The 14208-nt window shown below is 41.8% G+C and overlaps 1 protein-coding gene across 1 annotated transcript in view; it reads right to left on the bottom strand.

Annotated features, from left to right (window-relative positions):
* Positions 1-7748: 7748 nt before the first annotated feature.
* The window catches only part of FAM160B1 (family with sequence similarity 160 member B1), a 42016-nt gene continuing 35556 nt past the window's right edge, over positions 7749-14208 (bottom strand). The window contains exons 15-17 of the mRNA XM_015409626.1: positions 10949-11089; positions 9198-9301; positions 7749-9111 (exon numbers count right to left, since the gene is read on the bottom strand). Of these exons, the coding sequence (XP_015265112.1) occupies positions 9006-9111; positions 9198-9301; positions 10949-11089 (351 nt within the window). The 3' untranslated portion in view covers positions 7749-9005. The remainder of the gene's footprint in view (positions 9112-9197; positions 9302-10948; positions 11090-14208) is intronic.

The following is a 14208-nucleotide window of genomic DNA, read 5'->3' as shown; positions in this document are numbered from 1 at the left end:
TCCAGATGGGCTTCCCATGGGGGGGAAGAGGTAATACGAGTTAGAAGTTCTGCTTAGGATCCATTAACATGGATTTGTTAAACCCTGAAGGTGAAAGTGGTCAGTCTGAACTGCCCATGCAAAATCTACATACACGAGCTCCTTGAGCCTAGCAGGAGAGGACAGGAACAAGACTAGCGGAGACCAGCACCAATAGCAGGGGAAGGGTATTGCCAACAGACCTGGAGAAAAATGTTCTGTTCCTTTAATAGATGCTTATTGTGTGGAAATGGGCAGGTGAAGCTTTTCATAACATATGAATCCTCTATTAAAGAGTCAGGGTATTTTTTCTCTCCAGGTAGTTGGCAACCCTTGCTGCACACTGGTCTTGAGGAAATTTCTCCTTCAGTGGGGGAAGTCATCCAAACTGGTTAGGTCACACCTCCTCTCGCTCCAGGCAGGGCTATGCAAATTTGTGTAGACTGTATTGGCTGACCCTCCAGTTTCAATAGCCCTGCTGCTCCAGAAGGACGCTTGAGCCTAGCTCTGCTTTCTTGGAGGCTCTTGCCTTATATGGAAGACTAGCCTGATACCCGTGCCTCGCTACAGTATTTAAGTTCTGTAAATCCAGTTATAATACTGATGATGTGAAATTTGAAATGTGACATTTGTTGTAGGAATTCTAATGAAGATTGTAGTGTAAGAAATAAAGTGAGACATACGTACTTTTTTTCCCCTCTACTGAAGGACCTCTCTCTAGACCACATTGGTGGTTCTGCCCTCAGGTGCTAGGATCACCAGGCCGCTAGATGAGCTCACTCTGGATCAGGCCACATAGAACTGTCCGTTTAAGAAGCAGTCATCTGCTAAATCAACTCCTGTTACCTTCCACGAAAGTGATGGCCTACTTGTGTTCCTGGATTGTTTTGCTCCTATGGAGACTGTGTTGTTCTGAGCACCTCAGGGTGATCTTGCTGGTACTTGGTTTGTACAGCTCAGTGCACTGCAGGAGTACTATGTGCAAATATCTTTGCCGCATTCCTGAGTTGCCTCCTCCTTGTAGCATCGGTGTATCTGGCTCAACGTTCCGACAAGCATTCTAATAGCCCTGGCCACACTGGCCGTTCCACATAAGCACTAGCACTTTATACGGATGGCCGCCAAATCTCAATAGGTTGTATTTACTGTAATGTTTTATGGTTTTATGGTATGGTATTGTATTAGTTGTGATAACTGGTTTTAATTGTATACTGGTATTAATTATTTGTAAGCCGCCCTGAGCCACCTTGGCGGGAGGGCAGGGTAAAAGTTTGGAAAATAAATAAAATAAATAAATAAACATTTGCCAGGAGCTTTCTTGGGGGCAGTAAGAGGCAATGTTCCCTCTAAGCTGTGGAGTCTTGTGAACAAACATTCTACTTTATGAGCTACTGGCATGAAAGTTGTGAGCGAGCAATTTGGCTACTGCATAAATTAGTTTGCTTTGGAGCCATCCTTCCTGAGCCAAGACAAAAATGTGTGAGCTGGAGTCTAAAAAACTGTGAGCTAGCTCACACTAACTGAGCTTAGAGGGAACACTGGAGGTAAGAGGTGTGAGGGGGAGTTGGTGTGAGGGACTGGTGATGTGGTGGACATTTCTTCCCCATTTGTGCTTCCCCACTTCCTAAGACAGAACAGAGACACATTTTCTTCTGTTGAGACCTATTCAAATTTAATGCACGTAGGGACAGTGGAACCAGTGCCCTTAGAACAGCATTTCCATGGGATTTATTCCATTCCATTTGTAGTCCCAAAAAGAGCCGGGGACTGGAGACCAATTCTAAATTAAAAAAGAGTTGAAGCTATAGGTAGAACTGAGCAGTGTCTCACAAAAGCTCATACCCCGCCACATATTTTGTTAGTCCTTAAGGTGCTACTGTGCTTTGTGCTCTTTTCTATGACTACAGACTAACATGGCTGCCCATCTTGATCTATGGGTAAAGAAGCACAAGTTTTACTTTAAAATCTCTTCACTGCATTCTGCAGAGTATTCAGTAGGACGACCACATGATGTCCTTAGGCCTTCAAGACGTTTACCTGCATATTCCACCTTCCAGACAGTTCTTCCCTTTTTGATTTTCAGGGCCAGCATTTCCAAAACAAGGCTTTACTCTTTGGGCTGACATAATCTCCAAGGGTGTTTGCCAAGGTCCTAGTAGTTCTATTAGCCTACCTATGACAACAAGGAATCCACTTGTATCCTTACATGGACTATATCCTCCACAGTACCTAGGCAGCAGAGGTGAGCTAGGACACTAAGTCCATTAGGCAATCTCTTCAGGCACAAGGATGCCTGATTAATGTGTTAAAAAGCAATATTAATAATCTCACACCCTCCAAGGACATAGTCCACTTAAGGGCCAGGATTCAGATGAGGATGGAGGAGGTGAAAGAAATCTGGCAGATGTTGGTGGACCTCATGCACTGGTTGACAGTACTGGGACTGAGGATGTAGTCCATAGATCTGATTCCTTGGGCCTGCTTCCATGCCAGACCTTTACAATGGACTCTTCTCCCTTGTCAGAAGGATACACAGACACAGAAGGGTGCACATATGTCAAGATACTGCTCCCCCCCACACACACGCACACAAAGAAGTCACTATAGTGGTCTTCACAACCAAGTCTGACAAGGGGAATCAGTTTCCTCCAGCCTCCTTACCAGATGGCAGTTATGGCTAACAGGAGTAGAGGCTGGGGAATGCACTGCAAAGATCAGATTGTCTAAAGCAGATGGAGCCCATTGGAAGATATGAACAGTATGGACTGGCTGGAACTTGTGGCAGTCAGACTAGCACTGTGTGCTTTCCAAAACCTATTGAGGAACAAGTATGGGCTAGGGCACACAGTCAATACTATGGCCAAGGCACACAGCAATTGGCAAGGAGGCACCAGATCGATGGTGCTCCTCCATGAGTCCAAAATCCTGTTCATTTGGGCAGGGGGGAAAATAGTAGGTCTAAAAGGGGCAGGGGGGACCTTTACTGTCTTGCAAACCGCCAAACCAACTGGCTGAGAAGGAAGGAGTTAGATTCAGGAGAATGGAGTCTACACAAAGAGATTTTCTAGCAAAATCACACTTTGTTTCAGGAGCCTATCTTGGATCCTTTTTGCAACATCAAACTATAACCAAGTTGCCAGGTTTCTAATCATTTTCTGTGATTCCAGGGCAGAGGGCAAGGGCACACGCACTTGTTGTTGATGCAGTGGTCTGCTATATGCTTTTCCTCTGACCACACCGATCAGCTGAGGCCTGAACAAAGTGTCAAAGGAGACAACAGAAGTGATTTTCATATCTCCTTTCTGGCGCAGAAGGTTTTGGGTCTCAAAGCTAGTGAAGATGTCAGTGTCTCCACTGTGGAGATTGCCAAGTGATGGGTTCTCCTTGTACAAGAATCCACTTGCCACCCAGACCCTATTTGACTCCAGCTGACAGCTTAGAGATTGAACTGGCGGATTTAGTAGGACTGGGCATTCCAAGTAGCTGACATCATGGTGCAGTCCAGAATACCTGCTTCCAGTCGTCTCTATAATCATACACGGCAGACATTCAAAAGTGGGCCAGTGCCAAAAAGCTGAATCCACTGAAACTTACAAAGACATCATTCCCTTTCTACACCAAGGCTTGGAATCAGGTTCTAAGATCGGATACCTGAAGAAACAGGTTACAGCACTGGCCTCTATGTGGGACTGCATAAGGCTGCCTAATTTTTCTTCTCATAGGCACTTTAAGCTTCCCTGAAAGGAACCATACAGTTGGCACCTCCCATTAGGCATACGTTGCTCACTGGGAACCTGTCTAAAGTGTTACAGGCTTTGAGCAATCCTTCATTTGATCCTTTCAAATCATCAGAATCTAAAGTCTCCTTTTTGAAAGACTTTTTTCTTGGAGAGATGACTTGTGCAATAGGATGTCTAAATTAGGGGCTTTATTGGCCGGGACGAAATTGTGTATATTTCACAAGATCTCGGTGGGATCCTTCCTTTGTGCCAAGGTTTTTTCCCTTATCATGTTAACCAAGAGCTGATACTACCATCTCTTTGTACTATACCATGTTACCCCAATGAGAGAGTCTGGCACAAACTCCTTCACAGGATGGCACAGATTAGGCTAAAGGATTTTCTGTCTGTGTCTCACAGCTCAGCCTTTAGGTAAAAAGATCTCAAGCCATGTATCTGAGAGACATATGAAGTGCAAGGCCTAGGACCTCCAAAGGATGTTACAGCCCACTACACCAGATCTGCAGTAACACAGTGACCTCTCCCACCAGTTTTCTAGTGGAAGAAATCGTTAGAGTCACGTCCTGGTCCACCTTTTATACCTGTGTGAGATACTATAGGTAGGACCAGTTAAAATCTGCAGAGGCTTCATCTGGTAGAAAGGTGTGCAGCACAGAGGTAGAACAGAAAAATAAGAATGAGGATCCCACCCAGGTTGTAGCTTGGGCATATAATCAGTTTGGATGACTACAGCAGCGGAAGGAGACCAAACCATTGGAACTTACCTGAAGGTTTCTTCTCTTCAGTGGGGCGAAGTCATCCACATCCCACCCAAAATAAAATAAAACAGAATAAAATCTAGTCGGACGTAAAATCTGTTATGGAGCTGGGCTACACTAAAACTGGAGGGTCAGCCTCACTCTGAGCCAATACAGTCTACACAAATTTGCATAGCCCTGCCTGGAGCGAGAGGAGGTGTGACCTAACCAGTTTGGATGACTTTGCCCCACTGAAGAGAAGAAACCTTCAGGTAAGTTCCAATGTTTCGTTCTGCACCAGTGTAAAATCCTGTCCCTTTGGTCCTAGATTCAGGCCTTTGCCTCCAAATACGGGCTTTTAAAAACACACAGAATTCTACAAAGATTAAAAAAAATAATTTTGTTTAAATTATATTAATTTATTTTTAAGAATATCCCTTTTAATCCTTCATGCATGCTTTTTAACCACAACTGAATTTGCTGGCACTCTTCTTCACACACGTTTGTACGGTAACATGGTTGTTTCAACTGCTCTTCATGGGTCGATTACACCTTGGCGAACCTTGTTAGCAAGCCAACTACACAAAGTTCAATAGAAAAAGTTTACTAACATTTTCTGTTTAATGTAAACAACACAAAAGGAAAAAAACAACAGTATATTTAAGATATACTTTGTAGCACTGGGTAACAGGGCACAGGGATTAGTAATCATGGCTGTACAGGTATATCTGTTGAAAGGTGCAGATCTTAATTTCTCATTCAGTAGAGAGTAACAGTGACTCTGTAACTTTCACGTTGTACTTTGCATTTACTCTTGCCAAGTGAAATAAGGAGTTGGTTCACAATGGAAAGATCTGCTGCATTCAACAGCTCCTGGTGAGCCGCTGTCATTCATTTACGAAGGAATGCCATGATTACGGTGTCCTGTAGAACTCAGTGTTACAATCTTTGCACGGATAATGTTGCAAGCAGGATTTCAGTCCATTAGTATACAAATATACATATGTAAACAGGTGATGTACAACCAGGCTGAAGCTGTGTCTTGAATCACAGCTCCCATATTGCACCGATAAATACTATAATATCAGATTGCTACATTGAAAAGACCAGAGCGGTAGGCAGATTACAATAATCATAAGAAAAACAGAGAAAGGAGAAATGGCCATGCTACTAGACAGGGCACATTTCTTATTATAAAGTTTCCAACAACGGGTTCTATATCAAATACATACAACAGTTGGTGGAAAGATGAAAAAGTGTCTTTATTTACACAAATGTGCATCAGGGCAAAAATAAAAACTGGATCAGTGTTCTGGAAACCAAACAATTCCAGCTTTTCCCATCCATTCACATATATAAACACTATTATTTGTACATTTTATAGTACTGAGTAGCCAGTAGTTACCATTAACTTCCTTGACAAATGGTGGTTGCTCAGTATTTCTGGAGAGCCGCTTGCATGTTCTCCAGTGTTCACTGTTTGGTAATAAATAACCACACATGCGTCTACACATACACCGAAACACACACACTAGCCAGAATGAGGGTGGTTACAACATGCATAGCAAACAAAGACTAGGCTAGCTTTTGAAATAAAAGTGCATGAAAAAAGAAAGATATAAAAGGTAAACTAGTTTCATTCTGGTAGGAGAATTCAACCATTTTTACAAAAATAAAAGGTTGTTGCTATAATTTACAGGATAATAAAAAGAACTCTCATGCCAGGAGAAAGAGCTAAAGCTCTTCCTAGCTTTGTGACACACATCATGACAAACAGATTCCCTTCTTTAAAAGTTATGGGAAATTGCTGGTGTCTTTAAATGACACCACTGGGGCTTACTGACAAACTGAATATATAGTGAGCACAAGCATAGTAAAAGTGAATATCCCCCTCTCTGTTCATATGCATAACCTGTGAAAACAGACTCAGATAAAAGCAAAGTGAACTTTCATGTTACAGTTACTCTGCTTGAACAAGAAAAAAAAATGAAAATTTTGATCTAACATTGTTGGTATAGTGATATAACTGAGCAATGGATCAGAAGGCTATACTAATATAGAGTTTGTTCAAAGAATAATCTCTGTATACTTCTGAACAGTTAAATTCTTTTCGATTTACATCTACCATAAGGACATGGGGCCACGATAAACATTAACTTTTACTTAAGAGTGAAAACAGCACTACTTGAAAAATTAAGACTACTACCCACTTGCGTTGGGCAACTGTATGGGTAACTCTAATCAATTTCTTCCCTACAGTAATCTGGTTATAGATTTCAGCCTAAAATCTACCACAAGCAATGAATATGGAGTTTAAACATTTATCCTGTAGAATGTACCTCAGCAACTTTGACCAGAACTTAAATACTGGCTTGATTTTCAGGTATTTGCTCAAGTACTGTTTTAGTAAAGAGACTTAGATTAACGTCTGTGTACATTAATCACAGATGTATCTGATTAAACAGCTCGTGCTACCTGGATAGTTTTAAAAGGCTGTCTAGGTATAATGTTTTCAGATGGGCCAGCTCCCATATCCTATCTCATTTACCTCTTTCCTAATATCTGTCTGATGTTCAGGAATGGTGTTGATCCCTTCTTTATATTTTATTTTTTCAAGCTGAAACTGTGAGTCAAATTCTGTAGCTTTGGTGAACAAAGGTGCTCCACTGTACTACTGATTCCTACTACAGTGCCTACTATCTTGTTGAGGAGAATCTGTTCGGCCAGGCTGCTCCTTGGCCGTGCTTCTCCTTTAATAAGAATGAGCTTTTCTTGTCTTGTACAGCCTTTAACTCTGCTTGAGTGTGGGTCCCCCATGTGGGCCCATTTGGGTTTATTGCTGCAAGGGAAAGGGCCTATAATTCATTTTAGTCCAAATTGTGCTATTTTCCAACGCTGTCCTTTCATGATTTGATGTACCAATTGCTTGCTCTTCAACAGCCAGTTTCTAGAGCATTAGACCATAGCAGTGGGTGGGGATCATTCAGGGCTTTGTTTTCAGTTTTGTTACAGCACAAGGCAGAGCTCAGGACATCATCCATACAAAAGTCAATTCTATTTAAACTGATCTCAGTAAGATCTTAAGTGGTCAGCAAATATGAAGTAATCATTAAGAAGAATTTTTTCTAAAAACTAAATACCCAGGAATTGGATAGCCAGAATTATTTAAGAATGAAATTCTGCTTTGTTGCTCCCATGGTATTTTGCAAGCTGGTGTACAGAGGCATACGCCGTCTTGACTATGGTTGCCCCTCCTCTTTGCTACAGGGACCACTAAGACTTCAGAACCAGCACACAGACTGAAGAACACATCTGGTCTCCCTCACTTCCTTACCAATAGTGTGACATAACTATCTGAAATGCAAACTATGATCACTCTGGCAGCTCTGTGAACTAAAGCAGGACAGTCAGTCAATCATGACTGTGCCCTTCTGCCTAAAGGAGTAACGTACTCCCATCCAACCTCTTCACACATGGCTTCTATTCTTACGTTTCTCGATCCATGTCAGGGAAGACAGTATACTGGCTTGAAGTTTGCAGCTGATAGTGATGAGTAGTATCACAAATTAACAATCCAAAGCATGCAACAACTTATAACGAATTTGGCTTCATATACAATGTCAGACACTGCTTGGCCTGGATGCTACAACCATTCATATTAGATAAGCAATAAAGTATTTTTAAAACCACAAGACATTGATACTGCCAGTCGTCAAGGCACAAATATTTTTTGACCAATTAATCTTAGAAGAACCTTAAAAAAACCTTGTCAAGTGACCTATATTACTAGCATTTGTGTAAACAGAGATTGGGATAATACAGGCTGGGGTTCCAATACAAAACAGAAGGCAAATTAAATTATGCAGCATTAACAAAGTAGAACAAATAATGATTCAAGGAAAACCAACACTTAAGTATACTTGTGGTCACCTGCTACTCCAACGTAATGATACATCAATAAAAAAGTGAAACAACACAGTGGATAAAGGATTCAGACAACATAAAATGATTAGCAAAAAAAGTTATCATAGCTGTGTGCTTGCAGTCTCCATTTCTTTTCTGCTTTGCTTTAAATACTTTAGAAGGATTTAATCACTTGCTGGTTTTCATTTAAAGGGATAAAATACACATCAGCTATCAGACAAAACTTTTTTAAAATGCCTATGAACTCTGAAGTATATAAAAACACCTGGAGGAACATCAAAATAAGAGTACTCTTTAACTGAAGCCCTGATGTGTCCTCATTGAAAGCATTCTATTCCACCAATACATCTTTTTAATTGTATTGTGGGGTAAAATGTCCATTTTTCATTCCCATGTGGTCATGCCAATGAAGTAAGAAACCAGCAGTATAATTTGAATGTGCACCATACAAATATTCTAAACATATGCCAATACTTTGTGGGGGTTCTTTTGTTTTTTTCTTTCCTTTTCTTGCTTGGGGATAGTTACCAGTCTTTTCTGATTGAAATACAAGAAGACCTCCTAGTTGGACACTTAGAATAGATACTTATGGCGTTGATGAAGCATGGTATTTCACAAATGCGATTGCAGCCAGCTCTTTACAAAACTCTTCTAGCACAATAACACCTTCTAGTAATGTCATGTGGTCAACACTGGAGAGAGAAAAGAAGGAATCAATAAAAGGCTACATATAACCTTCCCTTGGAAATCATTTGAAGTAGGCTAGTAGTTTACTTACATAGGCCCTTCAGGTTCTAAGCCAAGGAGACGCTTCCTGACCAGCAAAAGTTTAGGTGTGAAATCAGGTATGCGCTGGATCCTTACCATGAGATCCCCAACAACCTGCACGCATTATACAAGACAGCAGTGAGTGAAATGGGGAAAAAAGCAAGTCAGTAGTATGGATGGGCATGAACTGGGAAAATGTGGTTCGGTTCATGGTGGTCCCAGTTTGCAAACCACAAACTGTCACAAACTTTTAGCTGCCAAGCAGATCAGTTCAGTTCATGAGGTTTGTGACATGGCAGAACGACTCCTCCAGCATGCTAGAGATACCAAATTCACAGGGGATCTCCATCTGACTCTCCTCTACCTGCCCTCCAAGTTCGGTGAGGATTGGATTTACAGGGTCCAACGTATGGCCCCCTGAAGAAGGTGCCCCCAGGAAAATGCTTTCTGTGGAAATGACGAAGTCATTTTGACAGGTGCAGGTTCAGGAATGTATAGAACGGATTCTGTGCACGCTAGAGACATCAAAGTTGCAGGGGATCTCCCCCGGATGCTCTTCTACATGCCCTCCACATTCTGCCCCCCCCATTGCTCTGATATCCATTCACGGAACCGCCACAAACAGCTTGAAAGTTCATGGAAAGTTTGTGCTGGCTGCCCTGCCACAAACGTGAGTTCATGAACTATGAACCAGTCAAAATTTATCACGAACTTTAGTTCGTGAGCCAATTCATGCCCATCCCTAGTCAGTAAATGAAGGAATACAGATGGCCATCCGATGCTGACAGGTTAAGATCCATCTAAGTATAGTCAAACAACTTGATCTGTTACAATTATCCTATGTAGAAATAATCTCTGCACAATATGTGTATACCACAAGATCTGAAGTACAGTATCCTTCAGCTATCCAACTTCATACTTTTTAGAAGGAAACCAGATGTTTTGCCCTTTCAGAGGGTCCAGTGCACATGCCATTTCCTACATGAAAGTGGCATTTTATAAATAAGGGTTTTTTTAAAAAAAATGAGATTTTTACTGAAGAATCAACAAATTGAGAATGCAGGATATAAATGTTTTAAGTACATTTATTTACTTAGTATTTATTTATTTCATTTCTACTTTGGCTTTCTCCCCAATGGGGATCCAAATTGGCTGACATTATTTTCCTCTCTGCACAACAACCCTGTGAAGTAGATTAGACGGAGAGTGGGTGACTGGCCCAAGGTCATCCAGCAAGCTTCCATGGCAGAGTGGGGACTTAAACTTGGGTTTCCCAGATCTGAATCCAACACTCTTAAGCACTACACACAACACTGTAAATAACACTTCCAAAAATATAAACACTGAAGCTGACTTCATTTACTATACACAACCTCAATAACTTTGCAAACAGAGTTCTAGAACAGAACCCACAGACCAAAGCCCATCTTCTTTGATGAAATATTATCACAATTGGTTTGAACATTACCTACATTACAACACAGCAGTAAAATATGAGGGCAGAGAATAGGGGAATACAACACAGGTTGCTGTTGCAGAGAAAGTAGCTATTTGTTTACAGCAGTAATAAATTTGGCCCTATAAATGTTGCATTTCACTAGTACCTAACTGGTGAATTAGAACTTTTTTAAAAAAATGCGCAAACAGAAAAGTGATAGAAGTGGCTGGCCATGTATTATTTCTTTGCTGATATCCCATATATGTTTTATAAAGCCATCTGATTTAGTAGCACTGGATACGACATGGTCTTGGTTTACTTACCCTGACAATGACTGAAAAAAGAGACCGGCACCCTGAAGCTAGATTTACATAGGGATCCAAGAGATATTCATGGATGTGTGGATGGGGAAACAAAGAGAGCTTGGACAACACAGATGTGACTTGCAAATTGACATCATATGGCTGTGGGGGGAACAAAGCAAAAGAAAATCAGGAATTGACTGCCTTCTTTCCTCCTCTCTCCATGTGTTCCTATCCATCACAATACGCCTGGTTTTCAACAGAACATTAACAGCTTTGGGGGCTTCCCATATTAAAAATTTAATGTAGGTCATAACCATCAGTTGCATAAGCATGTTGCGGCTTTAAACCTCCTGCCTCAATCTCAGTACTCTGCACAGATCGGGGAAAACCGGCAACAAGCAAAGTCAAAATTGCTGCGCTTTCAGTTCCATTTGTTTAGGACAATTATTTATCCGAAGCAATCAATGTGAAAAAAGCTCTCCGATTTCCAGCAGAAATGGGAAGGCAAGCAGGGAATAGAAATATGTGGTTACTGTTTGGACTGCTTGTAGATGGAGGCTATTTATGTGTCAGGCACATTGATTCAGCACACCCAGCACCTGCAAGCCTTACAGGAATTGTGGTGGTTTCTATATTGATCACAGTCATCCAAGTGGCAGGCTGGGATCAGCATGGAGTGACACCCCTAAATCCACCTGGGGAGGGTGGAACAAAGAAAATCTTGACCACAGGACTGAAACAATTTCCCAACTGTGTCACTGCTTTCTTAAGCGGAACCTGAATTTAAAATTCACCCTCACTTGCTGGCACTTACTGCAGGTGTTTCCCCAAAGTAATTCCACAGCCTTTTCTTGACTTTGCTACAGCAACGCGTCATGTAGCAACAGCAGGAGGGATGGGTTGCCAACACTGCAGCCACAAAGGAATACAAAGGAGCCCCCAGGCTGGGTGGGTGCGGATCGATTATCCACGGCCTACCGAGCTGCTGCTTGCAACAATATCAGCAGCACACCAAACTGACACAAAACAACTGGCAAGACGTCACCAATCTCAGCTACTGGGATAAGCAGACAAGGGGACAGTATCTGTGAGCAGTCTGATAGTCAAGGGAAAACCCTTGGGGAGCAGCGATAAGTGCTGATGTTGCAATTACAGACACTGTTTACAGTTGCTGTTGATCTCTCAGCAGGAAGTGCCATGAGAACAAGGGCCAAGGAACCTACAAGTGTAGGCAAAAGGGCATGTGCAGTAAATTAATGCAGGGCTGTGATTAATTGGGAGCCTCTCTCTGGCCTACAAAGCTATCAATAAATGAAATGGAAGATTATATTTTGTTTATTTCAATTTACGGTCTACCCCATGGACTTACTGCATGTAATGTTAGAATAAACACAAGGGTACTGCCCGGGCTCCCCCTTCGTTGGTCCGGATCCATCCTACCTGAACCCATCTTGGAACTGGGAACATCAGAGCACCAGCACTTTGTTGTACGATTGTTATTTTTTTATCTTGTTTTAATTATGGCTTTTGCCTCAATTGTTAGCCGCCCTGAGCCTTAGAGGAGGGTGGGATATAGATTGAATTATAAATCAATAAATAAAATACAGACCACTGAACCCCCCTCCCCAATGCTGCAGGCTTCACCCCACTGGTTGTACTTAGAATCCACCCCTTTATGTATTTAATTGGCAGCACTATAGAAATGGGATTTTAAGTGGAGAATTCTTCTCTACATAAAGGATCAAAAGCAGGATAACAGGACCAAGATGTATAAACATGCCGTACAATGTTAATTCATCTAAACAAAAATTAAAAACCTGTGTCAAAAAACTTGTATCCAATTGTATCAGGTATTTCATCTGACATAATAATTACATTAAGTGATTATAATCTATACTGACTAAACCAAGAGTTTTCTGACTGAATTACATTACCATTTTATGAACAATTTACACTTGACCACCTCCCCAAACTCTGTCTCCAAAGGAAGATTTTTGGAGGGTAGGAAATGGTCTTTGGATTTTCTCATCTTACTGTATATTTAATTCACTGAGCATCAAGTATTGCCCTTGACACAAGAGAGAGAGAACAGCATCATGCTTGACTGATCCAGAAATTTTGTCATTCTGACAGGTGCTATATCAAATTGACATCAGGCCATAATAACCCATAGTGTTTTTTGCAACACTGCTAGATATTTTCTAGCTTGATCATCTTTGATAAGGAATTTCAGCTTTTTTTTCTGATGCAGCCTCATCACCAGGACCAGATTTTCATATGCACAAGATTAGTTTTCTTAAAGTGGCTGAAACTCAGATTTACGTCTCAAATCCAATAGCTCATTTTAGAGGAGGCAGGTTGTGTCTAATCAAGGCTGCTTTAGTGTCAATTGACCTGCCAATTATTTAACAACAAACAAAGGGAATTGGAGGCAGAAAATGGTTTCCGATAGCAAGTCTTAATAACATGGGAATGGCCAGACTAAACTCTGGTGGCAAACTACACATGCGGCGGCAGATCTGCTGCAGACAAAGTTTCAGCAGGCAGGAAATGTGATTAAAAACAAAATCAGCATGTGGAGAGGGGTGGGCTGGATTTCCCTGCCCACCCCTCACATTCTAGCCCCCCAGGTCCTTTTCCTTCCAAGCCAGGATGGAAGCAGGATTGCCAGCAGGCTGGAGGGGAAAAATGCCCTGCTGCTTTAACAGGGCTGGAATGAAATGTTATTTATTTCCATGTCATGGAAGCTTCAGCTACCCATTAAGCCTCTGTAAAAGAGACATTTACATTTTTCCCTCCAGGCTGTTGGCAACCATAGATGGAAGTAAGCCTAGCTGGGAGTAAAGACCTGGAATCCTGTGCCCACACCCCCTTTTGGCACTTCACAGTATACCCCCCATCCTAAATCCAGTTAGGGCACACGCCTATCTGAAGGTCTGGGCCTGCTGCCACCATCACACGTATGCAGGCTAAGGACTAACAATAACATGTTCTCCCTGCTGTGCAGAAAGGATGTCTGTATTTGCTGTGATTGTGACTGCCTGAAAGTCACCCTATCCTACTGCTTCTCAAAACATAATCAAATGTAACACATGAAATCAGCCCTACGGCATGGCTCTGGCAAAATTCCCAGAACCTTCCCTGCTGGCCATGCAGCTCAGGCTCAGCTCAGAGTGTCCCTGCTTTACAGAACCCACTTTCGAATCAGAAACAAGGAAACACAACACCAGAAGAAGCTTTCCAAGTCATATTATCAGCAGAAAAGTTCCTTTATTTTT

This window comes from Gekko japonicus, unplaced genomic scaffold (assembly GCF_001447785.1).
Source record: "Gekko japonicus isolate JY-2015 unplaced genomic scaffold, Gekko_japonicus_V1.1 scaffold2674, whole genome shotgun sequence".
Taxonomy (NCBI): Eukaryota; Metazoa; Chordata; class Lepidosauria; order Squamata; family Gekkonidae; genus Gekko; species Gekko japonicus.
This window is presented reverse-complemented; position numbering and strand designations above follow the sequence as displayed.